The sequence below is a fragment of the Athene cunicularia genome (genome assembly GCF_003259725.1).
Source record: "Athene cunicularia isolate RWA chromosome 26 unlocalized genomic scaffold, athCun1 chr26_part2, whole genome shotgun sequence".
Classification (NCBI taxonomy): domain Eukaryota; kingdom Metazoa; phylum Chordata; class Aves; order Strigiformes; family Strigidae; genus Athene; species Athene cunicularia.
Genome location: NW_020799137.1, coordinates 2,938,838 through 2,963,048, shown reverse-complemented (window position 1 = coordinate 2,963,048; position 24,211 = coordinate 2,938,838). Strand labels below are relative to the sequence as shown.

Here is a 24,211-nt window from a genome sequence, read left to right as displayed (position 1 = left end):
GGCTGCTTCTTCCCTGAACAGAGATGCAAAGTTGGATGCCCAGAGCCTGTGGGAAGCGGTCACACGCACTGATGGTGGGTCACCACGGCTGAACCACAAGTGTGTACTCAGGGGACACCCTCACCCCAGGTTTGGCTTCCTAACTTTGCACCCATGGGCTCCCCGGCTCCCAGCTGGGTTTGTTACACCCTACATGGCCTTGATGGGTGCAGAAGAAATCTGCAGGACCTTGCCCTTGGCACAGACCGTGCACGGCCACACCACAGGCACCAGGCAGCCCCCAACCTTACTTTTAGGTGGAGGCTGTCAGTCCATTGCCCGATGACTTTGTACTCGGGAGTGGAGTTCCTGATCTGGTACTGGTAGATGTCATAACGCCCTGGCGCATCTCCATTCTCGTTGAATGTCACGGGAGTCCCAGCAATGCCTGCAAGAGAGGGAGGGCTCAGCACCCACAGCACCCGCCGCAGCACCCTGGGTGATGAAGTTGAATGCTTCCCCCTTGGTGTGGGGTCTCTCACTGCTGGGAGTGCCACAAGCTGCCAGGACAATGCCAGCATGGGCACGGGGTGGAGGAAGCAACTGGGGAAAAGAAAACCAACCCCAAACCCAAGCTGGTGCAGGGACCTTAAGGTATCAACCCACTGCCCCCCCCAGGAGCCAGAGCTCACTGAGCAATGCCAGGCACCGAGCGTTGTTGCACCAGCTGGTTTACTGCTTCTTTTAAGAACGGGGGGAAATGCAGCTTTAAACTTAAATCAAGTGAACTGTGCAGATAAACACTAATGAAAGGAAGGAAGAGAAAAATCAAGCAAGAGGGAAAAATAAATAAAAGAGACACTGCAGAGGAGATCACAGAGTGGAGATAAATAGAAGTAATAAGGAGGACAAGACAAAATGTTTATTAAGGAGACAGAGCAGAGAAAAAGATGCATTTCCAGAGATCTGAAGACAGACAAGGACATGGCAGCATGATTCAGCGGGACCTCTGCCAGCCGTGATGCAGGGGGGAGTGGGCACAGGGAGAGGCCAGGCAGGCAGGACGGCGGGGCGAGGGCAGGATTGCTGCCAGGTTACTCTCCAAAGGCGATGTGGAAGCGCAGACCTCCTCCTTTGCTAATCTGCTGCAAAACCACCTCACCTCTGCCTCCAGCATTTGCAGTGTGGCGGGTGCCAAATGGGAACACGAATATATTGTGGGGGCTGCTGTGTGACCCATAACGGGGGACAACCTGGGACACCCCAGCCCCAAGGGGCCGTTCCTCCCCGCCGCCCCAGGGACGGACAGACCTGAGAAGTTGACGCTGCGGATGTACTTGAGCAGCTCCACGCCGTCCACGGGGTCCATCCTGGGGCACAGCCCCACCTTGCCAGGGCACAGGTTCTTGTGCATGTTGTGCAGAGCGTGTCCCATGGCGTAGACGGCGTCGATGACAAACTGAACCTTGCCCTCCTGCTCGTACGAGGAGTCCTGGCCGATGCGCTCTCGGTCTGCGGGTACACGTAAAACAGGGCTGCCATACCCCTGCCATCCCAGGCATTCCCCGCAGGGATATTTCTGCTGCAGCCAAACCCTTGCAAACAAGCCCACTCTGGACTGAACCAGCTGGAATTTCCAACTCCATTCCCAAAATTACAAACCCATCAGCCAGCCAGGGCACCTCTTTCCCAGTGGGAAGCTTACGCTCCCTAGGCATGTCCCAGGAAGGCGCAGCAGGGCACAAATACACCTCAAACACCACCAAACTGCCCCCAAAACAAAACCCTTGTTGCAGATATGTTTCATAGTGTCAGCCCAAGGCACTGGCTGTGTCTGCACTGCCAGGGCTCAGGGCTCGAGCTGAAAGTCCTCCTGTCACCTCTGTGAAGAGGGACAGCTGGGGGGACACCGTGGCTCTCACCTCAGCCCCTCTGAACACCACACCGGGAAGGTTTGGGGTACGTGAGCTGGCCTCTGAAGGCAGGAGGAGGGTGACGTGCAGCCAAAAAACACGTTCACTGAAGAAACACCCAACCAACCTCTCTGTAATGTCATTCTGAAAATGTGGGTGCTGGCACCCAGCTGTACTTCCCTGTCTCAGTGCCATGGGACATCCCCGTACTCCCAGGTCCCCAAGACCCCCCCAGTGGGATGCAGGCTGGGCTGCGATCGATGTCCCATCCTCACCCCCGGGGGCTGACCTCCTTCACCCTGCCAGGAGCTCTCATGGGCTCCGACTCTTATCAGTGGCATCAAGGCACTGCCATTCAATATCCACCACTGGCTGCATGTCCTTCATCTCAGTCCTGAAGCCTCCTGTCACCCTTTTCCCCTCGTCACCCCCTGCCACCCTCCCACGCCGCTGACCCCGCAGCCCTTTGCAGCCTCCCTGGCCATCCCAGCCTGCAGGATCCTGCAAGGATCCAGTAATTACCAGCGACAGCTGCCTGCCTCTCCTGTCATAAGTGCCCTTAATGGGACTAGAAACATGTTAATCATTTAGCAAAAGACACCGATTAATGTAGCACGGCTGTTAATTACAGCTAAGAAAGCATCTCCCATGGGGCGACGCCGCAACCGAGAGCCACGGCCTCTGCACCTCCATCATCGCCTCTGCGGCACAGCCGGGCACCCCGCCAGGCCACAGCTCCTTCAGCAACAGCGAAAGGGAAGGAGTGTTCCTCGGGGAGGCAAAGGCACAGCCTTCATCCTCCAGAGAGGCAGAGACATCCTAGAAAGCCATCCAAGGGTGTCCAAAATTAATTCTGGCTTCGCTGTGCACAGAGGCTCCCTGATGCAAGGAGGGGATTTATGGTGACTGCAGGGACCAGGGCACAGAGCTGGAGCAGCCAGAGACAGAAAAGGCGCAAGCAAGCAGCGGTTGCTGATTCCCTCCCTCCCCGCTGCAGGAAGGTGGGATGAAACCAGCGCTGGATGTGGAGCGAATCTCCACCGAGCGGGGACAGCCCCAGGAGCCGCGCGCCCGGAGGTCCCTGCACCGGGACAGAGAGTGAAATGTGCCACTGACAAGACACTAAAGCAAATTGATAGTGAACTGACCAACAAGAAAACATGATAGCAGGGAGGTGAATTTATAGCCCATCCTTCAAAGTTATAAAAATGCTTTTGGACTACGTGGAGATTACTCATGTGAAACCCGTCAAGTTATCCTTTCTTCCGCATTATTGACAAGAGCTATTAATCTTCTCCCTCAACTTTGGGCCTTGCCCTGCATTCATCTCTCAAGGCGCAGACAAGCCACTCTATCTTGTCAAGATAATTACCCATTAAAAACCGGGTGTAATAGACTATCTAGGGGACCTGAACCTGTGGGGATGTCCCAGCCCCGCTGCCAGCCCCGGCACCGTCTTGCTGCCCCACAGAGGCTGCCAAGCCCAGGGGACACGCAGGAGACAGGACTTGTCCCTTCCCAGCTCCTCAGCTTCCTAGCAGACACCTCAAATCCCATCCAGGTCCCAGCAAGTAAAATACAACCCGCTGTGATAACACAGGCTGTGGAGGCTGAATTTTCTTTCCAAACATCCCTCTGGCTCGCAGCGAGCAGCGTCAGCCCGGCGCAGTGGGAGAAGCCAGCTCTAGTGCCAAAACTGAGCCGCTGCAGATAAGCAGACGTCTCCAGGGCTGTCTGTCGGGCACCTTGCCCCAGGCCCCAGCTGCTTTTTGCAGACAGGAATTAGGCTGGTGCACAGAGAGGGCAACATGGAGCAGAAAGCTGAGGCTCATCCCTGACATGGAGACAATAAATCTGCGCCAAACTCGCAGTAGATTAGGGCCACAAAAGGGATGTGACCCCACTGATTATAATAGTAGGGTCGTGTATCGTTCTACAGGGCTGATAATTAATTTTCAAGTGTGTGATGAGCCTCCCCAGGCACCCCTCCGAGGACGGATGCAGCTATCTTCTCAAGCGGTGGATGAGACGGGATTAGCATCAATTCCCATCACATCGCCGGCGCCGGCTTTCGGCAGGAATTAATCAAAATCGCTCACAGTGCTGCTCCGGAGAGCTGGAAGACGGTGTTGCCTCTGCATCTCTGAATCTCATGGGTGCAGGCAGCAGCACCAAGCACCCATTGCTGCGTTTTCAGTCTGGGTGAGCCCATCGGAGGCGCAGGGACTGTCCCCCCCCGTGAGGGACGCTCACTGCAAACATCTCTGCAACAAGGGCTGGAGCTGTCCTCGCAGCGAGGTTGGCAGCGCCCGTTTGGGCAGCCGGTGGGTCTGAAGGGAAGTCGAGCAGAGGCATTGCCGGGACACCTCTGCACACTCAGACCCAGCCTTGGTCAACAGGAATCTTTTATCATCTTAACTACCAGGTGAACAGCACAAATAATCCTCCCCTGTTGGCCTGGCTGGGGCATGCTGTGCTGGAATACAGCCAGTGCCACAAAAATAACAACCCCATATTAAGAAGAGACTGGAGAGAAGCAAAACAGAAAGGGAAAAGAATATGAGGAATCACAAATAAAGGAGGAAAATCAAATAAAAGCTTCTTCCCCCCCAGCCATGTTGCTGCTCTGTGTCTATCCGCAGCCTGGTCAGGCAGAGGTGAGTGCATGGAGAAATCCCCAGCCCTGCTTCAAAGCAGAGTTACCATCCAGCCCTGCTAAACAAAGGCTAGTAATTAGCTCTCCTGGAAAAAGATTACCCGGTAGGGCCTGGGAGCATCCTGCAGTCCCTCTGCAGGTGGGATGTGGGGAGATGCAGCCCTGAGCCGTGCCCCATCCTCCTGCCCTTGCCACCCCATCAGCCCAGCAAACCCAGGGCTGCCATCGGCTCCTCCATCCCCACCCGCAGCATCCCAGCACCTCCCCGTCTGCATCCCCACGTGTGTGAATTATTAACAAAGCAGAGGCTGGCAGGATCCTTTCCAGCCCAGCCAGCTGGGCACGAGCAGGGCTAGCACCTTGCCCAACCCGGGGGATCGGGGACACAGCCCAGTGGAGGGAGGTTGGAGGTGGGGGAGGACGCTGAGGAGATCCTACTGCAAAAGCAGCTGGGAGGTGGGTCCCGGCCTGACCCGGTCCCAGCAGGACAGCCTGGGGATGGAGCACACAGGTCCTGACGGGTGCTGGGGTTGGTCTCGGGTCTCCAGCAGGAATCACCCAAAAACCTGGTGCCCATCCCAGCCCTCGCCCCTCCCCTTCCTCCCAGCTCTCCCATACATGAACGAGCGTCGTGAGCTCTCCTGTTCAGTGGTGGGACCCTTCGGTTTGTTTTTTAGGATACAAAAGCAAGCAAAGCCGGAATTCCTCTGCGCATCTTGGGCTCTACCCAAACTTGAGGCTCATGGGGAAAGTCAGTACAATTCCCTCTGGAAAACAGCCCCACACAGGACATTTGCATAAGCCATGCAAAGCAGGAGCACGTAGAACCACACAAGCTGGTTATTGCTTCATCGTGCGTTATTTCCCCTCTCCGTTTATCTGCCAAGCAAATGTTCAGGAGATAATTTATTTGCTGACAAATTCAGATAATTTAAAGACAGCTCCTAGGACATTTGCCATATCGTGGTTTCAGCTGCCTCCACTAATACCTTGGCCCTGAAATATTGCTTGTTTAAATGCTACATTACTATGAAGATGAAGAGATCAGCAGTTTGCAGGACCTGCTCATGCATTTCCTGGTGTCGGGGATTTCTCGATGCAATCAGGAAAGATGAGGAGCTCTCAACTACCCAAGGCCATGGCCACAGGCAAGTTGTCTTGCATGCCCTTGCTGCTTACCAAGCTCACACCTATGCATTAGCCACTGGGGAAGCTGCAGCACTGGAAATCCCTTGTGGGGACAGAGATGTGTCCCCAAATCATCAGCTGAATATTTAGGGAATATCTGCAAGGGAGGGGAGGTGGAAGCACCATCCCGCTCATCCTCAGCAGTGGAAGAGGGAAAAAAAAAAACAAACAACTTAATGATCAAACTTTCCAGGCACGGCCAGGTCCATGCACCTGCTGGCATGGCACAGCTTCCACAGACATCCCTCCCATGGGAACAGGGGGAACGTGCAAATGTCCCCAGGTCCTGCCACATCACAGCCTGTGAGCCACTGTTATCTGTCTTCAGCCAGTGCCGGGCAGGCAGTAAATCTCTCCCATCTCTCAGTAAACATGTCACCTCCTTGAGCCTCCAACCATCACCTCGGCAGCAGCGCTGTCAGCAAGACAGATCCCCTGGCCGCCTTGTTTACTGCGTTAATCCCTACAAGCCTATTTTAGCTGGAAATAGCTAAAAACGCACAGTGGGGGTTAGGAAGAGGCTCAGGGGTCCTGGGATCAGGCTCTGCCAGGACAAGGTTCCCTGCCTGGAGCAGCACAGGGGCGCATCCACAAAGCAGTTTGCAAGGAGACACGGGCTGCTCCAGCACGTGCCCTGGGGTTATCACCCCCTCTCCGGGCACCCCTGCACCCTCCCTGCGGGCATGGGCACGCAGCGCCGCAGCCTCAGTGCTGGCTAAGCCAGAGCCATATCCTGACCCTTCGCTGGCCTCATTTCTCTGCAGCCACCGCAGCTTTTTGACTGCTCAGGTGAGAGAGGAGCTGCCTGTAAGGCAGAGGAGCACCTGTGGCTTCAGCCTTACGTGGGTCAGTGGTGCTTCTGCCAAGCGCGCGATGGGAAAGAGGCGGTTGTCCAAATGCTGCAAAACAATGCAACAGAATTCAGCCCCAAATCCGCATCATTTTGAACCCACAGAAGACAGGGCCAAGGGAAGGAAGAAGCGTGTACGAGCAGCCCTGGGAGCTTCGCACAGGAACCGTGCCTACATACACACACACACACACACACTAAGCAGGCTCCTCATGCTCCCTGGATCACGCACAGCACACAGGGATGCACAAAAACATTTTTGTGCAACACTCCTGTCGACTTTTAAGCGAGGCACTGCCATCACAAGGCCAGCAGACACAGGAGTACCCACACAGACGAGCAGCTCTGCCTCGCCCACATTCCCCACGCTGCAAAAGTGACGGCGTTTCTCCAGCTCTCCCCAAATTCCCAACTGGCTTTTTGCTTAGACCAAAAAAACACGCTCATAACTGAGACCACCACACAGAGCATTAATTGCCACGTAGCTGCCTTGAGCTGGGCTGGCAGCTCCGGAGCAATAAGGATGTGGCTGAACTGAAAGGCCATAAGGGAAAAGTGAAACTTTTTTAATACCTGCCCTGGGCTCTCTGCCATTGCCTTCACGTCCCCGTGCACCCCATGTGATACAGCACCACGTGCCCATGAGCCTCCGCTCGCCCAGACACCCCCATGGCTCTTACTGGTGCACTTCTTGATGTTGCTGCCCTTCTTCAGGGCGTGCCGGCTCAGCTTGCAGTGGAAATTTTCCTCCCAAAACTCAGCAAACCAGATGTTTCGGCGGTTGTTGTCCAGTGTCCTGCTGGAGAAGTAGCGGTCGAAACCTGCCCGGGGAAGAGGGGACGAAGGGGATAAATCTCTGGGATGGCAGAGAAATGCTTAACGTGGCCCAAATGTCCCCAGACAGAGGGGAAGGAGGGTCTTGTTGGTGATGGGGACTAGGGACTTGTAAGAGCATGGTGGGTTTGTGTCCGAGCTGCCACTCAGGCAAAGCTGCAGGCTGGAAAACCCACTCGGGGAAGACCCACTGCAAAACACAGAGTCTTTCACAGCCAAACCCTTGCAGTTAAGGGGATGCCACTGGGGGGGTAACTGCTGACCCAGGGGAAGCTGAGGGAACCCACCAAGCGCAGCCCCTTACCTTTGACAGAGACCCGCTTGGGCAGGATGGTGACGGAGCCCTCGGCCACCTCCTCCAGGTGCAGGACTGGGGAGATTTTGGAGCCCCAGCTGTCTGAGCCCATCCAGATGAAGTGTCCTGTCTGATTTGCCCTCTTGGCCGCCTCCAGAACCCTTCTGTGGAGAGAAGCAACAGGCGCTGGCACTCGCTGGCACCACAGGGCCAGGCACTGGCTTCGTGTCCAGCCCTAGAAAAGCAGGGACGCTGGCACGGGGCAGGGCTCGGCATCTCCCACACTTGGTCGGCACCAGGCACCACGCATGACCTGGTGAATATGGATACACGAGAGCAAACCGTGCTGCTCAGCTCCTGCACCCTCCGTCCTCCCCAGCCCAGGCACACGGGTGGCTTCTCCCACCTCATTTGCATATTTGCTGACTGGTAATTGAATTTCCCCCTTAATTACCCAACACTAGGAAAAAAAAAATCAGGTTACGCCGCAGCAGGCAGGAAAAGCAGCAGTGCTGGAGAATGTGCGTGTGCTCTCAGGTCTCATTGGCATTGCAAGCCATGAGGGAGAGCCAGTGCAGCCAGTGCCCAGGCTAGAGCTCAACTGGGCTCTGCTGGGCTCAACTGGGCAGCTGAGCAGCAGTGGGGAGCTGGACATACCATCCATCCTGCTGAGCATCCCTCATCGCGGCCAGACACTCAGGCCCACACGCTCGCATGTTCCACCGGTGCCAGCCAGTCCAGAAAATCTCAGTAGGTGGATGGGAGCTTCCCTGGATCTGACTCTCCCAGCTCTTTTTCCCCGGGGCTTGCTGTTCCCTCAGGGGCTTGCATGGGTCCCCAGCCCCATGGGAGCAGGGCCCAGGGCAGCTTTGTCTCCCCATCTCCCCATGTGGCGAGGAGGCAGGGTTGTGCCTCACCCCTCACCATCAGGAGCTGATCATTTCAAGTCCAGATGGTGTTTGAAATGTGTAATAAGGGGAAAAAAACAAAAAAAACCAAAAAAAAACCCAAGATACAAATTGAGCCAAAAGTGGAGACAAGACAGGAAGAGGCGGACGTGCTCTGGGAGCCGCGGGGCCAGCAGGCAGCCGGGGAGCCGTGCCGGCTGCTCCGTGCTCAGCCCAGGTTGCCCTGAGCTCTGGACGCATCCCGCTGCAGAGAGGTCAGCAAAGCCACGTCCTGCTCCCAGCACAAGCAGCATCCCCAGCCGCCCGCGGTGGCAGCATCTCCCCGGGACACATTCCTGGGAGATCCATCTGAGCCAGGCAGAAATTTGAGCAACATCCATCCACGGAGTGTCTTGCTCAGCTGCACGGCCCCACACATTTTGGGAGAGGCCACGCATCATCTTCCAGGTTCCGCAGCCCAAGCTGACACGAGAGTTGGGATCACGGCAGTCTCCATGCCCTGACTAAACCCACGCTTCCCCAGCGTGAGGTGGGTGTGCGTAAAGCACCGTTCATGGGATGTAATCCTATTTGGATGGGTAAATGTTTACAAACCCGTTAATGGGGCTTGCCATTTACACAGCGAGGTAAATCCCCCGTTTCTCACCACACACCCGCGTAAATGTCAGGTTTGCAGACATTTCTATTAAGGAAGGAAAAAAGAAACTCAGAACGTTTGCACATCTGATGTAAACTGATTTAAAATCGCAGTTTACCCACATTTACATAATGTTTGCTGATTAATAAATTAGATACTTAGGAAATCAGGGGTAGTTCCATGTGAATCATTCTGCTCCATAAACAACAGGAGCTGCACGACATCTCTTCGCCTGCAGAGCAGCTCATCACCTCGAGGCATGGCTGTGTCCCCAGCCCCGCCCGGGCAGGCAAGGCAGCAACGGGGGGGTCCCCAAAAGGCCCCCCTGGACCCGTCCCTCTTCCACGCTGTGGGCTGAGGCTGCACAGGAAAGAGCAAAGCAGAAACGGCGCCTGGATCCTGCCACGGCGGGTGCTCAGCAAGGCCCCACGCCAGGGCTGAGCCAGCCCGTGAGCGGCGTGAAACAGCCAGCCTCATGACAGCAGGGGTTTCCAAAGCCAGCAGAAAGCGGAATTTTCCTCCTTTGAGCTCTGTCTTGCTGTGGTTTGATGGCAGCAATGTGCCAGGCGGCCACTCTGAAGTCAGCTCTGGTGGGTCCCTGCTGCAGACACGTCCGTCCCACGCTGCAAGGTGCATCCTCTCCCCATCCCAGACACATCTGTGCCATGCTGCAAAGGCGGCTACACAAGCACATCTGCTCCACGTTGCAGACTACACCACGTTGCAGACGCATCTACAGACTGCGGGCACGGTCAGCTCCTGTTGCAGTGCCCAGCTCCTGCCACAAGCACCCTGCAGCCCCGGCAGCAGCACGTGTAGAGAACATGTTGGGCTCGGTGTGGGTGCCCTGAAGTACATTCCCCCCACCAGCCTCCCCTCCCAGCCAGGCTGGCCCCCCGCACCTGATATCGTCTTCATTAGCGAAGATGATGACGGCCCGAGCGTGGGAGGTCTCCAGGAGGCGACGGATGATCTTGTCGAACTCTCCCGGCTTGGGCTCCCGCGGGATCTTGACAGACTGGGCCACGCACACCCCACCTGCGGCAGAGAGAGCCCCAGCACTGAGACACCCCTGCCAGTCTCCATCCCCTGGGGGCAGCCCCTCAGCCCCACAACAGGGTGTCCCCAGCTCACCTGCACCCCAGCCACAGTGAGGGGGCTCAGCACCGTGCCATCTCCGTAGCCCACTGCCCCCAGAGCCCCCTTCCCACCACCCCAGGACAGATACTCAAGCCCTCCCTTTACGCCTCCACTCCCAGGTCGCTGCCTTCACCTCTCCTCTCCCTCACAGCTTAGTCCTTCTGCGCCACCTTCCCTCCCACCCTGCAGCTCCTCTCCACCTTCCACCCACTCCGCTTAGTGCCTGTCATTTCGAGACACAACCACATCACACCCCAGGCCTCCGACAGACACACCGTCCCACCCCAGAGGCTTGGAGAGGGTTTTCCAGCCAGCTCCAAGCACCAGCCCCGCACCAGCCCCTCACCAGCCCAGGACCGGGATTTTCAAAGGGCTCTGCTTGTGCAGTGGTCAAATACTGGCAAAAAAGGCCCATGGGAAGAGATGATGGGCTGCAGCCCCAGAAAGAGCCCTTCACCCCTGAGACAGCAGCCTGGCCCTGCAAAGGGTTTTATTCCCATCCCTGCGGCACCAGCTGAGCTCCCAACTCAGTCTTCCACGGGGCGATTGCAAAAGCAGCTAATTAAAATTAAAAGCAACAAGGGGAAGCTGGCAACTGGAAGAGTCCCCACACATGGCTGCTGGGCTCTGAAAAGCCAGAGCTCTCCTGCTCCTGCATTTTTGCACATGCCAATAAAAAGAGAGATGGGAGAGAAAATTAAACATTGCGGGACCTTCTGGATGTAATTGATGGTCTCAATTTGCATAGTAAATGACACGGCTGATACCTCGTCTGCCACTAAAAGATCCCAGCTTAAGCAAAGGTCAGAGTAATTAGCACATGGTGGCAGGAAGAGATTTCCCAGCTTAGGCCTCTGGAGAGGAGCAGGGGGAGGATGGGATGGGGACAGACATCGAGGCAGAGGCCTCGGGGATGGGATGGTTTGCTCCTTCCCTCAGGGCTGGAGGAAAACCTGGAGTAATTTGGCCCTTGCAGCCAAACAACAGGGGTGGGGGGGGTGGCTGATGGGTCCTGCGCAAGGGAGGTTTCAGGGATGGGGATGACAGCATCCCCCAGTGAATACCCACGGGCCAGGGTAGCATCGCCTGCCCCTGGCCCCATGCAGCCCAGGGTTTGGGTTGGTTTTTTTTTTTTCCCTATGGTAAGAAATTGAGCCAATTTGCTGTTTGTTTCCCATATGGGGAGCCAGATGGATGGAGAGGAGGGAGTTGGATAAACAGACTCCCGGACAGACAGATCAGCCAGGCGAGACGGGCAGCAGCAGGCAGCAGCAGGCAGCGCCGGCAGGACGGGCACGTCCCTGCCTGGGGGGCATTTGGCCCCGGTCACTGCCGAGCCCCCGGCCAGGCCAGGGTGGCACCGGCTGTGCCACCAGAGATTGCGGCTCCGACTAAGGAGCTGGTGCAGCTTAATTACAGTTTCCATGGCAATAAAAGGAGAAAAATCCAACAAAAGCAGCAGTTTGCAAACACGAGAACCTTCCAAAAGCCCCGGCGCAGAGTCGGGCAGGTGTGTGCACACGGGAGTGACAGCTCAGGGCTGGCAGAAGTGCACTTCCCAGCACGGCCAGAGCAAACCCAGCTTCCAGACTTCCCTGGGACAGCATCAAGGCTTTACACTGGGGGTCCTCCATGAGTATTTTATTCCTCTCACCCCAAGCAGCGGCTTTGAGCATCCCATGGCACTTGCAGAGGTAGCAGGTGGCTCTGGGGGAACTTGTGGCAGGGACGATCTTCTTGTATGCATGGGAAGGGGCGGGGGGGGACAGAGGAGACGGGCCCATAAATAAATCAGAAAAGAGACTAAATCGATGGCAATTCAGAAATGACCAAGTTACTCGGCAGCTCCGTTAAATCAAACTAATGAGGAATGTAACGAAGAAAGGATATGGGCAATTAGGACATAATGAGGACCTTATTAATGCAGTGGCTGGAGAGCGCGGAGCATGTGAGGGGGAACGTGGCCAGGCCAGTGGGGTGGGAAAGCGGGGATGGGAAACCCCAAAAAGTGGCTGGATGCTGGGAGAAAACTGTCCCAAGGATGGGCACGGATGTCTGCAACCCCTGGCCGCACCGCCTGGGCCCTGCAGTTTACTAAAGCTCATCAGAGCTCTCCAAGCTTAAAACCAGCACAAACCCAGCCCAGGTAAACGGCCCCGGAGGGTCCGGGAGCTCCACGTTCCCGCAGCGCCCTCCTCCAGCCCACGCACTGATGCAAACACTGCTTGATGTTTTTAATCTTCTTAATTAATGAAATCTGCTTAATAATGAAAAAAAAAGAGGTCAGGAGGGTCAGGGGGAGGTGGCTGGGGTGGGCAGAGCTGTGCGTTTCGGGGCAGCCCCACTCACCTCCAGCAGCCCAGGCTCTCAGCGCCTGCATTATTCATGGCCCCTGGGCGCCGCAGCGGGAAGGGGAATTTGCCAAGCGATGCTCCTGCTGTCTTCGCACAAAAATCCATTTAGTCAAAACACTCCTTTAAAGCAAGAAATCAAAGCGAGAAGGCGGCAGCGATGGGGAAGAGGCGGCTGCTCTCCCTCCTCCGGTGGGACAGTGCAGCATCGATCCCAGACTTGGGCCAGGGTCCGGCTCTGGGAGAGGGCAGGAGGTGGGGAATGGGGATCTCTTTCCCCCTCCAGCTTTGGGAAAGGACCAAAGAGGAGCAGGGATAGTGGAGAAAGCCTCCAGGAGCAGCATCCCACAGCTGGAGACAGGCGGATGATTTAAGGATGCTCAGACACAAGATCCCATGAGTGCCATCCCTACGGATAGCAGCGTAGGATTCAGGGCTTTTACAGAAAGAAACAGCCTCAAAAACCCCAATTTGGACCCATTCCCAAACCTCCCACAGGCTCAGGCAGCAATCAGGTACCCAAAACTGCAGCCCCAGGGTCCAGGAGCACCCAAAGCCGCTTTTGGCTCCTGGCCTGAGCCCCCGCAGCAGTGACAGCCCAGTCCCATGGTGGCAGAGCCAACAGCTTTGCAAGGAGGCTGCTGGGAAGAGCCAAGGATGAAATATTCAGCAGCCCACAGCCGGGGAAGCAGAGACTGACAGGGAGAGTCAAATGGTGGGGACACAATTACAGGAGGTGGCCAGGTGTGCCCGTCGCTGCCGCTTGCAGCCCTTTCTCTGCCGCCTGCCAGAGCTCACCACAATGAGCCCACTCCGGTTAATCAGCAGCGGTTGTCCCATCCCACCCAGGCAGGTCACAACATGGATGCTTGTCAGGACAAGAGGGAAAATCTCCCGTGCAAAACCGGGATGCGCAGCGAGAGTGGCTCTGCAAAGGGAAGGGTTTGCCGTGGGGCTCATCCTCCAGCAAACAACCCACCCCCCTGCCAGCAGAGCCAGGGCAGCGGGGACGTGTCTGCACCCCAGTCCCACCTTGGCCCCGGGGGCAACACCGCAGGGGTCTGCACCCAGTGTCACCCAACAGCCCCACGCACCCATCCCGGCTGTGTTAAGCTTGCCTGTGGGTGTATCACCCCCATCCGGGGCAGGGCAAAGCCCTCCAGGAGCAAACCACTGCCTGCACCATCCTCAAGCCCGTGGCCCTGTCCCTCCCGCCAGCGTCACCCCCAGCCCGGGGGGGCTCTCAGCCTCCGCCGGCATCCCCGCAGCTCCGCCAGCCGCTCGCTGGGAGCCTCGGGGACTCTCCTCATTATGGTGGGGTTAACGTGTGTTGTCAAACACGGGTCAGGGTTTAATCTCCACCATTATGGACTCGGTGGGAGCGCAGCTGCTCCGGGAAGCACGACGCTGAAGTGCCCTCTTGATTGCAGGTAGATAATAAGCTTTTGCTGTCGCTAACATACACCATCAATCAGGGAACGCTCCGCAGGGGCTCCCCACAGAGCCGGCGGCTGCCAAGAGCTGGGCGAGCGTGGGCCTGGCTCAACCACGCTTCAAACAGCAATGTGAACGTCCCCCCCACCGTGACGTGCTCCCCCCCGAGGAGGGGATGGGGCTCTGCACAGCGGCCTTTGGCAAGCAGCACCTGCGCAGCTCCCCTGCATGCTCCTGGCCTCCCCTTCCTAACCCCAGCCATTTAAATGAGATTCCCAAGTCGAGGCTTAATTGGCAAGTGGCAGGCTGCTCCCCTGCCCCGGGATTCATTATTCACATCACTTCAAAGCCTCCAGGAATCGACTCATTAGAGGAGAAGCCAGCAGGGACAGGGCTCTGTGCCCTGGTGGAGGCAAAGCTCCTGCGCCATCATGGGACTGGTACGCTTTGGTCTAACCACAGAGCACAGGATGCTCTGCACAGGGCGAGGACTTGCATCATCCTTCCATCCATCCATCCATCCATCCATCCATCCATCCATCCATCCATCCTCAACACCGCAGCAACAAGTGGTTTTGCAATCTGGGGAAGGCTGCCTACATCCCATGGGTACCCGCACACAAGCTGGGCTGGGGAGAGCAGTGTGATGGGGAAACGGCCCCGCGCCACGGCACAAGCCAAGCTAAAACGCCAGCACGGGTGAGGTACTCTGGGTCCCAACACACACGGCTGAAATCTTTCCTTCACTGTGGTGGAGCCCTAATGACAGCAACACCTAAATTATCTGGCATGGAGGCTGCTCTGCTACCAGCTTGGGTGTGCTTGGGGACACCAACCTGTCTTTGTCACCCAAAACCAGCCCCAACGTGTCCCCCGGTGCAGCCAGATCTCAGCTCGTAGCGTCCCGTGCTTCACTGCAAGGTGGGCATCTTATCCCTTCCCTCCTGGGAACGCAAAGCCCCCCAGACCCCCACATTTTTGCAGTCTGGTCCCACTTTGGGGGTGGCAGGTCCCTCCTCGTGTGTCCTGGACTCTGCATCACACATCCCCATCACTGGAGGCTCCTGGCACTCGCCACCTGCCTCATCCCTGGAACCGGCTCAAATGCTGCTCTTCAGCGTTTTAAAATCTCATCAGACATTATGAATCTGAGCAATTTGAGCCTGCTTTTCAACTGCCTGCATTGCTAGGATAAATCAATAATTAATGAATTTGCAATGGGGAAAAGAAGGGAAAAAAGCAAGTCTTCAGCTCAAAACTAGGGCCCTGGCCAGGACACTGGGGAGCAGAAAATTCAGGTTTTTCATGTAAGTAAAACCATCACTGTCTCTGTCCGCGGGAAGGATCTTCTGTTACAGACCTAATCAGGGACTTGGGTGAGTCAAGCCCCCCGGCTCCGGTAGCCCCCCTCCAGGTGAGGGCTACGTCTTCTTCCCCCTCACCCTGCTCCAGCCTGGAGCCGGGAGGAGCCAGGAGATGCTGGGATTACTGGGGAGGTTTATAGCAAGATTTTGCAGTCTTTCCCCCACCTGCTGCTCTGCAAAAGGAGCATCACACTGCAGTCGGAGGCTAAAGTTTATTCTCTGCAGCAGAGATCCCCACCCATCACATGACTCCAGGAGCCGGGGCTTGAACTGATAGACAAGTCCTGAAAGCAAAGACCGTTTTTCCCTTCATTTATCCTAATACTTTATCTCATCCCTCCTAACCCAAGCCCACATCGTGGAAAACACCCCCACGCTGCTTTCACCGATCCCCCAGGGCTGCGTCTCCCATCTCACTCCATCTCAGACTGGACCTCACTGGGAGCTCCCTGGAGCCACCAGCATCTGCCTGGCACCACCCAGCCCAGGTCGCCAGCCCTCGGGCACCCTCCAACACACACTGAAAATATTAAAGAGCAAGATATTAACTCGGGCTGCCTCCAAAGCCCAGGTTTGGGCTGCGAGCCAGAGCCCGCGTGCCAGCCCCGACCACAACTAATAGCTGCGCTTTGCCCGGCCCTGCTCGCTGCCCTCCCCACTTCCACCACACAAAGGGAGCTCTGCGAGACCTGAAAACAAGGAGTGGAGTTAAGAGGTGAGGGCAGTGGTCCCAGTAGCCCCAGGGCAGCTCTAGCTCTCCCCAGTCCCAGCCTGACAGACACTTGGCACCCACCAGCCAACAGCTGGAGGGCAGGGAAGGTTACAGTAACTTCAGGCTGTATTGGGGTACATAGTGTTGACTAGCAAAAAGAAAAGAAGCAGCGGGGGAAAGGAAATAGAAAAATAACCCAGAAAATGTGGTTTCTTCCCCAGAGGATCCTGCAAGAGTTTCAGGACCCAAAGTGGTGATGGCAGCAGATCCTGGGTGACCAGACCTGCCCCTCCGGCTGCTCCATCCAACACAAAGAGTTGCTGCATCCAGTAAGAGCTGGGGCTAATTTTTGATGATAAGATGATAGAGACCAGCACAGAAACTCAGGGGATGGGTATAACCATGATTTTGGCCCGTAGGTGACAAGGACCCTTCCTGAGCCACCCTCAGGAAAAGGGAAGGACCTCTCAGAGATGCCCCAAAGGGGACAGAGATGCCACCATCCTTGGTGTTATCGGCCAGAAAACACCTGTAGGAAAAGATTCACCCAAACCCCTGCCTTCCCGCAGAGCAGGGACCCTTCAGGCTCTCAGCGTTGTACCACAAAAGAAAAAAAAAAAAACATCCAGCTTTTTGCTGGCTGCTGAATGGAAGGATTTGGCTGGGAAGCTGAGACGCCGGCAGCAAATAACAGCCCTCGGGTGAGCCGCGGTAATTGAGTGCTGACTGCACAAGAACAGCCGTCCTGGGGGATGAAAGGGAGCTGGATGGCCAGCCCACTCTGCACCACCGCTCATCACACCCCGCCGTCACGTCACGGGGCTGAAGGTCACTCACCTGAACTCCTGCATGCTTTGCTGGGGGGCGCAGCTCAGGGGCAGGTACCCACCAGCATCACCCTCCCGGCATCCACGGGACCCAGAACAACAGCACTCCCCAAACCAGGATTAGCAACATCCAGGATCGCATATACAGATCTGCCATAAAGTCATATTCTATGTTTGCTTATGCCTTAAGACTTGGGAAGCAGCTTTTTGGGGGTGACATTCTGATGCATCAACCAAAAGTAATGAACCCGGCTAAAACCAGAAAGAGACAGCTATGAATGTCACATGGGGATGAAAAAATGCACCACAAATATATATCAGCCTCTTAACTAAAAATATAGAAAACTCAGCGAAGGATAAAACAATAGAGGGGGGAAATGACAGTGTAAAATTGATCCAGACACATGACTAAGGAGTCTTGCGTTTGGCTGGAAATATTACCCTCTTCACAAAACCGAGCACTGCACATTACGACGCATGGCATAACATGCTGCGCTCACCAGCTAAATTACATAAACATAAATCTAATACTTCATCTCCAAGAGCTCGGTGACAGCGGAGATGTCAAGGAACGCAGAGCCGAAGGGCTGCGGATGCGTCTGTCCCTCCGCTGAAACGATGTCACGAATCAGGGTCAGGGGGAGATGGGGACACTGGGGACACCCCGCTGCTGGCCCTGCTTGCACCTTGGTGCCAAGGTGTGAATGCAGCTGACACCCACTGCAACTGCGGGATGCTTTGGGGGAGCAGGGTGTTTTGGGGGAGCACTTAAAAAGGGCCAGAGAAAATTCATCCTTTGCAGATATAACATCTCTGCAATGCTAGCACTCAAAAAAACCCACCACTCAGTGAATAAGGACTATCCAGCCATTGGTGCAACCACCAGCAATCGCCAGGGGCCAACTGCATAATTGCCAGAGTAATTGCAATGTATAAGATATAATGGCCCACCCAGGTCAGTCTGTCTCAGTAGCCCAGGGCCAGCCCTGGCTGCAAAAATAACCTGTCCCCAGAGTGAGTTTCTTCTCCCCTCCACAGCAGAGGGGGTCGGTTTGTGCCTTGAGCAGAAATGCTTCCCATTGCGATGGCAAAGGCTTTAACACGAGGCTTTGCTAAAAATTGAAACTGAAGGTCAAGTTGATAATGCATCAGAAAGCAAACAGCTTGAATGCTAACTGCTAACTACAGCAATGAGCATTATTGCCTGATGGAAATAAAAACTGACTCTGAAGACTCAGGCTTGGCAAGAAAAATGAAGCAGAGAGCTCTTCGGGAGAGGAGCAGGGAGATGCTCACCCTGATCCCGGGGTCGGGTGAGAAACCCGCCCTGGGCAGAGCCAGCGCCGCCACTCTCTGACCCATGTGGGCAGGGGCTGGCCCTTTCCCCCGGCATAAATACCCCAGCAGGGGTAAACTCCACCACCTGACAGACTGCTGGAAAACCCTCGGCAGAGGCCAGATCCTCAACCGAGAGCCCGCTGACATCACTTCGACAGGCTGGAGGCACCTTGAAGCAGCAATAAATCGCAGGCCCCTTTATGCTGCCGGAGGAGCGCAAATGAGAGTCAGGCATATACAAACAGGCTATAAAAGAGGAGACGGATCCTTCACCCATTCCCAGTGGCTCTGCACTGGCGTAAAGATACTTAGTGTCAGCAGAGCCGTTTTTACTGGGGGAAGACAAAAAAGTGAAGCAGGCACAGCCCTGGCTCTTCGTCCCGTCTTGCAGTCGCCACCACAGGGGGCAAGGCTGGGGGATTTTCTAATTAAAAAAAAAAAAAATAAAAAAAATAAAAAGCATGTTCTTGGTCCAACCATACCGTTATTCCTGGCTGCAGAGCTATCTTCCAAGGGCAAAGCAGCGTGGCTGACCCCTGGCGCTCCCTCCCCGGGGAGATGCTTTAGGGAGCAGCTCAGAACCCACCCAGGCACCCAAGTGAGAGCCGCTGCCCCGGGGCTCTGTGCTCGAGCTGATATACGGCGGCTCTTATAAATAAACGTATTCCTGCAGCACAAGCAGGGGAAGCAGCGTTACTGCTGATAACACACGGGCTGCACTTATGCCGCTGTTATACCGCAATTACAGTGGAATTATGCTTTTTGATAACTAAATTATCACTAATGCACATAATCGTTGGGTTATGTGGATACACAAATTACAGGACTGCCTCAGCCCCAGATTAATACGCGTGCATTTCTACTCCATGTACACTCGTTTACTCTGCAATTACGCTGTCATATCATTAACCATCTGGTTACAGGAATTCGCGGGAACCACAGGTATCTCAAAAGAAGTGCTCGTGCTGCAGTGGGACCACCAGTCATGACAACTGCTCCTTACTGGCGCTTAATGGAGGAGGAACGTGGGTTCGAACCGTGCCTGTGCACCAACCCATTTCTCCTGGCCACGTGCAACCGGCACCCGGAACCTCCCCCCCCGGAGCAGTGGCCACAAAAAGGGCAGCAGAGCATCCTCCGGCTGTGCTTGCTGCAGGGGAAGGGCACAACAGGGCCAGGCATGGGCTAACGACGCTGCTGAACCCAGTACTGCTGCCACCTCCCCGTGTCACCCAGCAGTGCCATCAGCCTTGCTCTGGGCACCCTGTGGGGCAGGACCCGACAGCCCAAGGCAGGCAAGAAAACTCTTTTTTTTTTTTTTTTTTTTTTTTTTTTTTTTTAAGGGTGGAAAAATGCTGAAGATAATGCAAAAATCCCCCCCACAAAAGGCTGTTTTTCCTTATTCCTCTCGTAGTCAGATGAGAATCTCATTATCATCGCTAGCCAGATGGGGCTGCTGTTAGCATTTACAAACCCGGGTAGGGCTAGTGGCGAAGCTGGTGACAGAGCCACAAACCCAGCCCTTTGCCCACAGCCCTGCAGCCCTTTCACGGGGCACCCCATCCCACGGGGTACCCCCTCCAGCACCCCATCCCACGGGGTACCCCCTCCAGCACCCCCCTAACCTGCCGGGCACCACACACACCCGACAGCGCCTCTGTAGATGGATGTATCCCCCTCAGCCCCTCGTCGTCACACGCGGCTGCGTGCAGACACAACCCCAGCTCAGCACAGGCACCCCGGCACCGCTCCCACCCGTGTCCCTGTCACAGCGCCCAGGCAGCACGCCCCACGCCCAAGCCGTACAACAGGCATCGCACCCGCCTCCTCCAAAGCATCCCTACACGATTCTCCTTGCAAAACTGCAGCCCCGTGAAAATATTTTGCTTTTCAAGTTAAAATCCTGAAGAGCAGTTTCCAGGTTGAATCCCCAGATGGGTTTCTCTGCATATTAAAAGCACAGCCGGTTCCCAGTGCCAGGGCGCGCGCGCGAGACAGAATTAACGCTGTTCCTATTTATAGGGCTTTGATTAGGAGCTCGTCACCTAGAAGTTTTTATTCCCTTTATCCATTTATAAGGCCATAACACAGTTTGACTAGCTCCAGATAGGCTGGTGTCCCACCGATTTTGCCAGAACTTAATGTGCCATTCAGATACAGTTAAGCCAGTAATAGGCAGCAGCCTGTGCGCTGCGGGGTTTTAACTGCCTTGGAAAACACTCTTTAGCTCCCGTCTCGCCCCATGCACGCGTTGCTGCAGAGGTGAAGTGATGCCAGAACCAGGAGGGACCCCAGTGCTGTGCCAGTCCCACCAGGGGTCTCAGGGTGGCTCTGGGCTCGTGGTAATAGCACCCACGACAGCCCCACCCGGCGTCCTCAGCATCCCAGCCAGTGCCGGGATTGATGCTCGGCCACCAGCGGGTACCCAGGAGCTCCTCTGCTGCTCCCGAGGCTTCTAATCCCTGCTAAGCATCCCAGCGCTCCCATCAGCAAAATGCTTTCTGGCTCCAGACAAATCCTCCCAAAGAGTTTTGCTGAGCATGGACTTTCTGCTTGTCCATAGCCTATAGACAAGTTAAAGCACCTGCCCTCGGGGATAATTCCACTAAAATTGGGCAAAGCGCATGTTAGTGCCAACTTTATTTTCTGTTAAAACCTGGGAGTATTTGTAAAAGCCTTTTCTTCTGGAACATGCCCAGCACCATGGCTCAGCTGCAGAGGGAGGAGGTTAGCCCAGCTCAGCGGATCTGGGGTCTCCCGGTGAGCAGGGAGTGGGATCTCAAGATGCTTTCCAAAAGGAGGCGGCAGCAATAAACCCACCTGCCCTGCGAAGCGGAGGCAGCTTGGGATTGCTGGTCCCGATCCTGGCTGGAGACTTTGGATCCTTACCGGCCACCACGTTGCCCCTGCAATCAGCAGGGCTGCCCCAAAACCCGCCCTGCTCCGGGGTTGTCCCCCAAACCGTGCCACCCACCCCTGCTCATGCACCACTGAGACATCCCAGCTCAGGCCAAGAAGCCCAACCAGACGCATCCCTTCATGCCCATCCATCGCCTTTTCTCCTCCAGCCCCAGCTGCTCCAAAGCCCACGCCGAGCTCCCATCCCAGGAGAAACCCACTCACCATCCTCCCTGGACTTCTGGATGAAGGCCTCCACACCGCTTTCACCATAGCTGCCCTCAGAGGCCAAGGTGGAGACATAATTCCACTTGAGGGCTTTGACAATGTCCACCATGGCCTGGGCCTGGTAGGTGTCGGACGGGACGACGCGGGAGAAGAAGTCGTAGCGGCTGTTGTCGCTCAGGTCCGGTGCGGTGGAGGCATAGCTGATCTGGGGGATCTGGAATGGAGAAAGACAAAGCGTCAGGAGAAAGAGGTGATCTCCACCCCACGGCGATGCCCTCACCTTGCCCATGCCGCCAAAGCCCTGCTCTGGAGGAGACGGAGGAGGACATCAAGGAAGACTGTGGGTCAGGTGGGAGCATGTGCCACCAGACAGACGTGGGATGTGTCACAGCACCCGGGACCAGCACCTTATGGAGGAAGACCATGAAGCGGAGGGTGATCAGCTCTACTGGGTCTTGGTGGGAACACAAAGGCTTTGATCTGGTGACTTCCATCCATAACCGGGCACAGGAGACACAAAACCACCCCAACCCATGCCAAGACCCACATCTCTGCACCCTCCAGTCTGGTCTGAACCCACACACACCAGTGCCTGGGAAGGGGGAAATAAAAACAAGCAGAAAGTGAAAACTGCTGCTTCACACTGCACAGAAGCACCACGGAAGTGCCTGGCTGGGCAGAGCCCAGCAGGTCAGGGCTCCAGGATCTCCTGAGGAAGAACAGAAACCAGTCCCAGGGCAGAGCAACCACCAGTAAGTCCCTCTGAGGTCCACCAAGGAGCTGGGCAGCCCCGGGCTTTGCAGGGAGAGGTTCAGAGCACCCCAAGCTTTCACTTCTACATGTAACACTCCTGCCTGCTTCCATCTCCCCTCCATGCTCCCTGGGTGCCAGCCAGCATGAGCTGTGGGAGCCTCTGGGTGCTGCCTGGGTGAAGGGGACCAGCACCCCCCAGGGAAGGCAGGAACCAAGCCTTGGCCACGCAGGCTGGCTCAGCCCTTGGAGACATCGGGGTTTGGGGACCACAGGAGGCTCAGGCACACCCAGCAGGACCCCAGAAGGGTTTCCCAAGAACAGATGTGCCCAGCATGGGAGACACCAAAGAGAAAACCTTACTTCTGCCCTGGACAGCACTGCTAAGGTCTCCCTTTGGTTTCCTGCCCCGAGAAGGACAGATCCAAGCCCACCCTGCCAGGTCCTGTCCATCCGAGCCATAAATAAGCCCTTTAAATGAACCAGAGCCGCCACACCTCACACAGTACATTAGAATGATTTAGCACCGAAGGATCATGCGATGCTTAACACTTGCACAGCACTTTACATCTCCAAAACACACCACAGATATTAATCTATCTTAAAGATGGAAAAGGCTTATTGAATTATCAAGCCCAGGCTCTCCCCACTAGCATGAAGCTCCCTACCAAAGATGTACCGAACACCCAGACAGCCCCATCCATCATCCCCCTGTCTCACACCCAGGCTGGTACCACAAACCTCCCCCAGGCACAGCCCAACACCTCCCTGGCACATGGTGAGGGCTGGCAGAGCCCTGCCCAAAGCGCAGACAAGATTTTAAATTTATATAGTCGCAGGGGCTGGAGCTCAGCCTCACCGTGGCCACAGGGCTACAGAGACGGTGACAGTCCTACCTGGAGCCAGCACAGCCTGGGGAAGGATCTGGCCACCCACCACTCTCTCATTTCCCCCAGATGCTACTTTACTGCCAGGACAGAGCACAAGGAAGAAGAACAAGAAAGCAGCACGGACCCCAAACCACCCCACGGCCTGGGGGCAAGCAGGTGCAGAGCAGCAACCCCCAGCTCCTGAGGGTCCTTCCCCCTCTCCTGCTGCCTCTCGTCCAGTTTAGGAATAATTCAGTAACCACAGTTTGTAGGAGCACAAACGCTTGCCAAAGCCTCAGGGAACTGCCACAAATCCCAGTAGTCCTTCGGGCTCAGCCCGCACCTGCGTCGTGCCGGATGGCCAGTTCAGCTCAGGCCTCTCCCATCACCGCTCCCCATTCAGCAATTAGCCAATTCCCAGCAGCAGAGACACCTGGATGGGCTTGGTCGGTGGGGACAGGGAGAGTTTGGGGTCTGTGGGGATCCTAGTTCATGATAGAAGATCAAACCACTTTGCTGGGAGCCCGCCTGGGTAGCAGCATCCCAAGGATGGGGAGACTTGTGCTGGAGCCACTCCACGGACCCTCCTGGGGCTCTCAACCCCCACAGCCCACTCCATCCTCCGCCACTCCTGCTCCCAGGCTGCATCTCACAGTTTTTCCTTTGTTTCTCTGTTATTTTCCCTTCTTCCACTCCCCTCTTTCTCTCTCTCTCTCTCTCTCTTAAATGCAATACTGGTGTTATAACCCACAACTCCACCTGAATGCTAAAAGGCCGCTGGAAAGAAACAGCCACCCTTCTACCTACCTGCAAAATATAAGATGAAAAAAGGGAGAGATGCAGAAGGAGTGGGAGAGGGAAAGGAAAGAATCTTTATCAAGGCACAAATAGGATTACTCCCTGTGACAATCTTTGTGCTCCTTTCCGAAGGGCTGTGATCTGCTTGTTGGGTATCTGTGACCGGGAGCCAGGGCATGAGACTCGATTAAAATTCTGCTCAACAGGTGAGGCGCTCGTCTGGCAATCATTCATCCTGGGGG

The 24,211-nt window shown here is 55.8% G+C and overlaps 1 protein-coding gene across 1 annotated transcript in view; it reads right to left on the bottom strand.

Moving 5' to 3' along the window:
- GRM4 (glutamate metabotropic receptor 4) overlaps positions 1 to 24,211 on the bottom strand; it is a 42,322-nt gene that overhangs the window by 11,143 nt on the left and 6,968 nt on the right. The window contains exons 2-7 of the mRNA XM_026864398.1: positions 21,550 to 21,766; positions 10,163 to 10,298; positions 7,725 to 7,879; positions 7,267 to 7,407; positions 1,291 to 1,491; positions 291 to 427 (exon numbers count right to left, since the gene is read on the bottom strand). Coding sequence (XP_026720199.1) covers positions 291 to 427; positions 1,291 to 1,491; positions 7,267 to 7,407; positions 7,725 to 7,879; positions 10,163 to 10,298; positions 21,550 to 21,766 — 987 coding nt within the window. The remainder of the gene's footprint in view (positions 1 to 290; positions 428 to 1,290; positions 1,492 to 7,266; positions 7,408 to 7,724; positions 7,880 to 10,162; positions 10,299 to 21,549; positions 21,767 to 24,211) is intronic.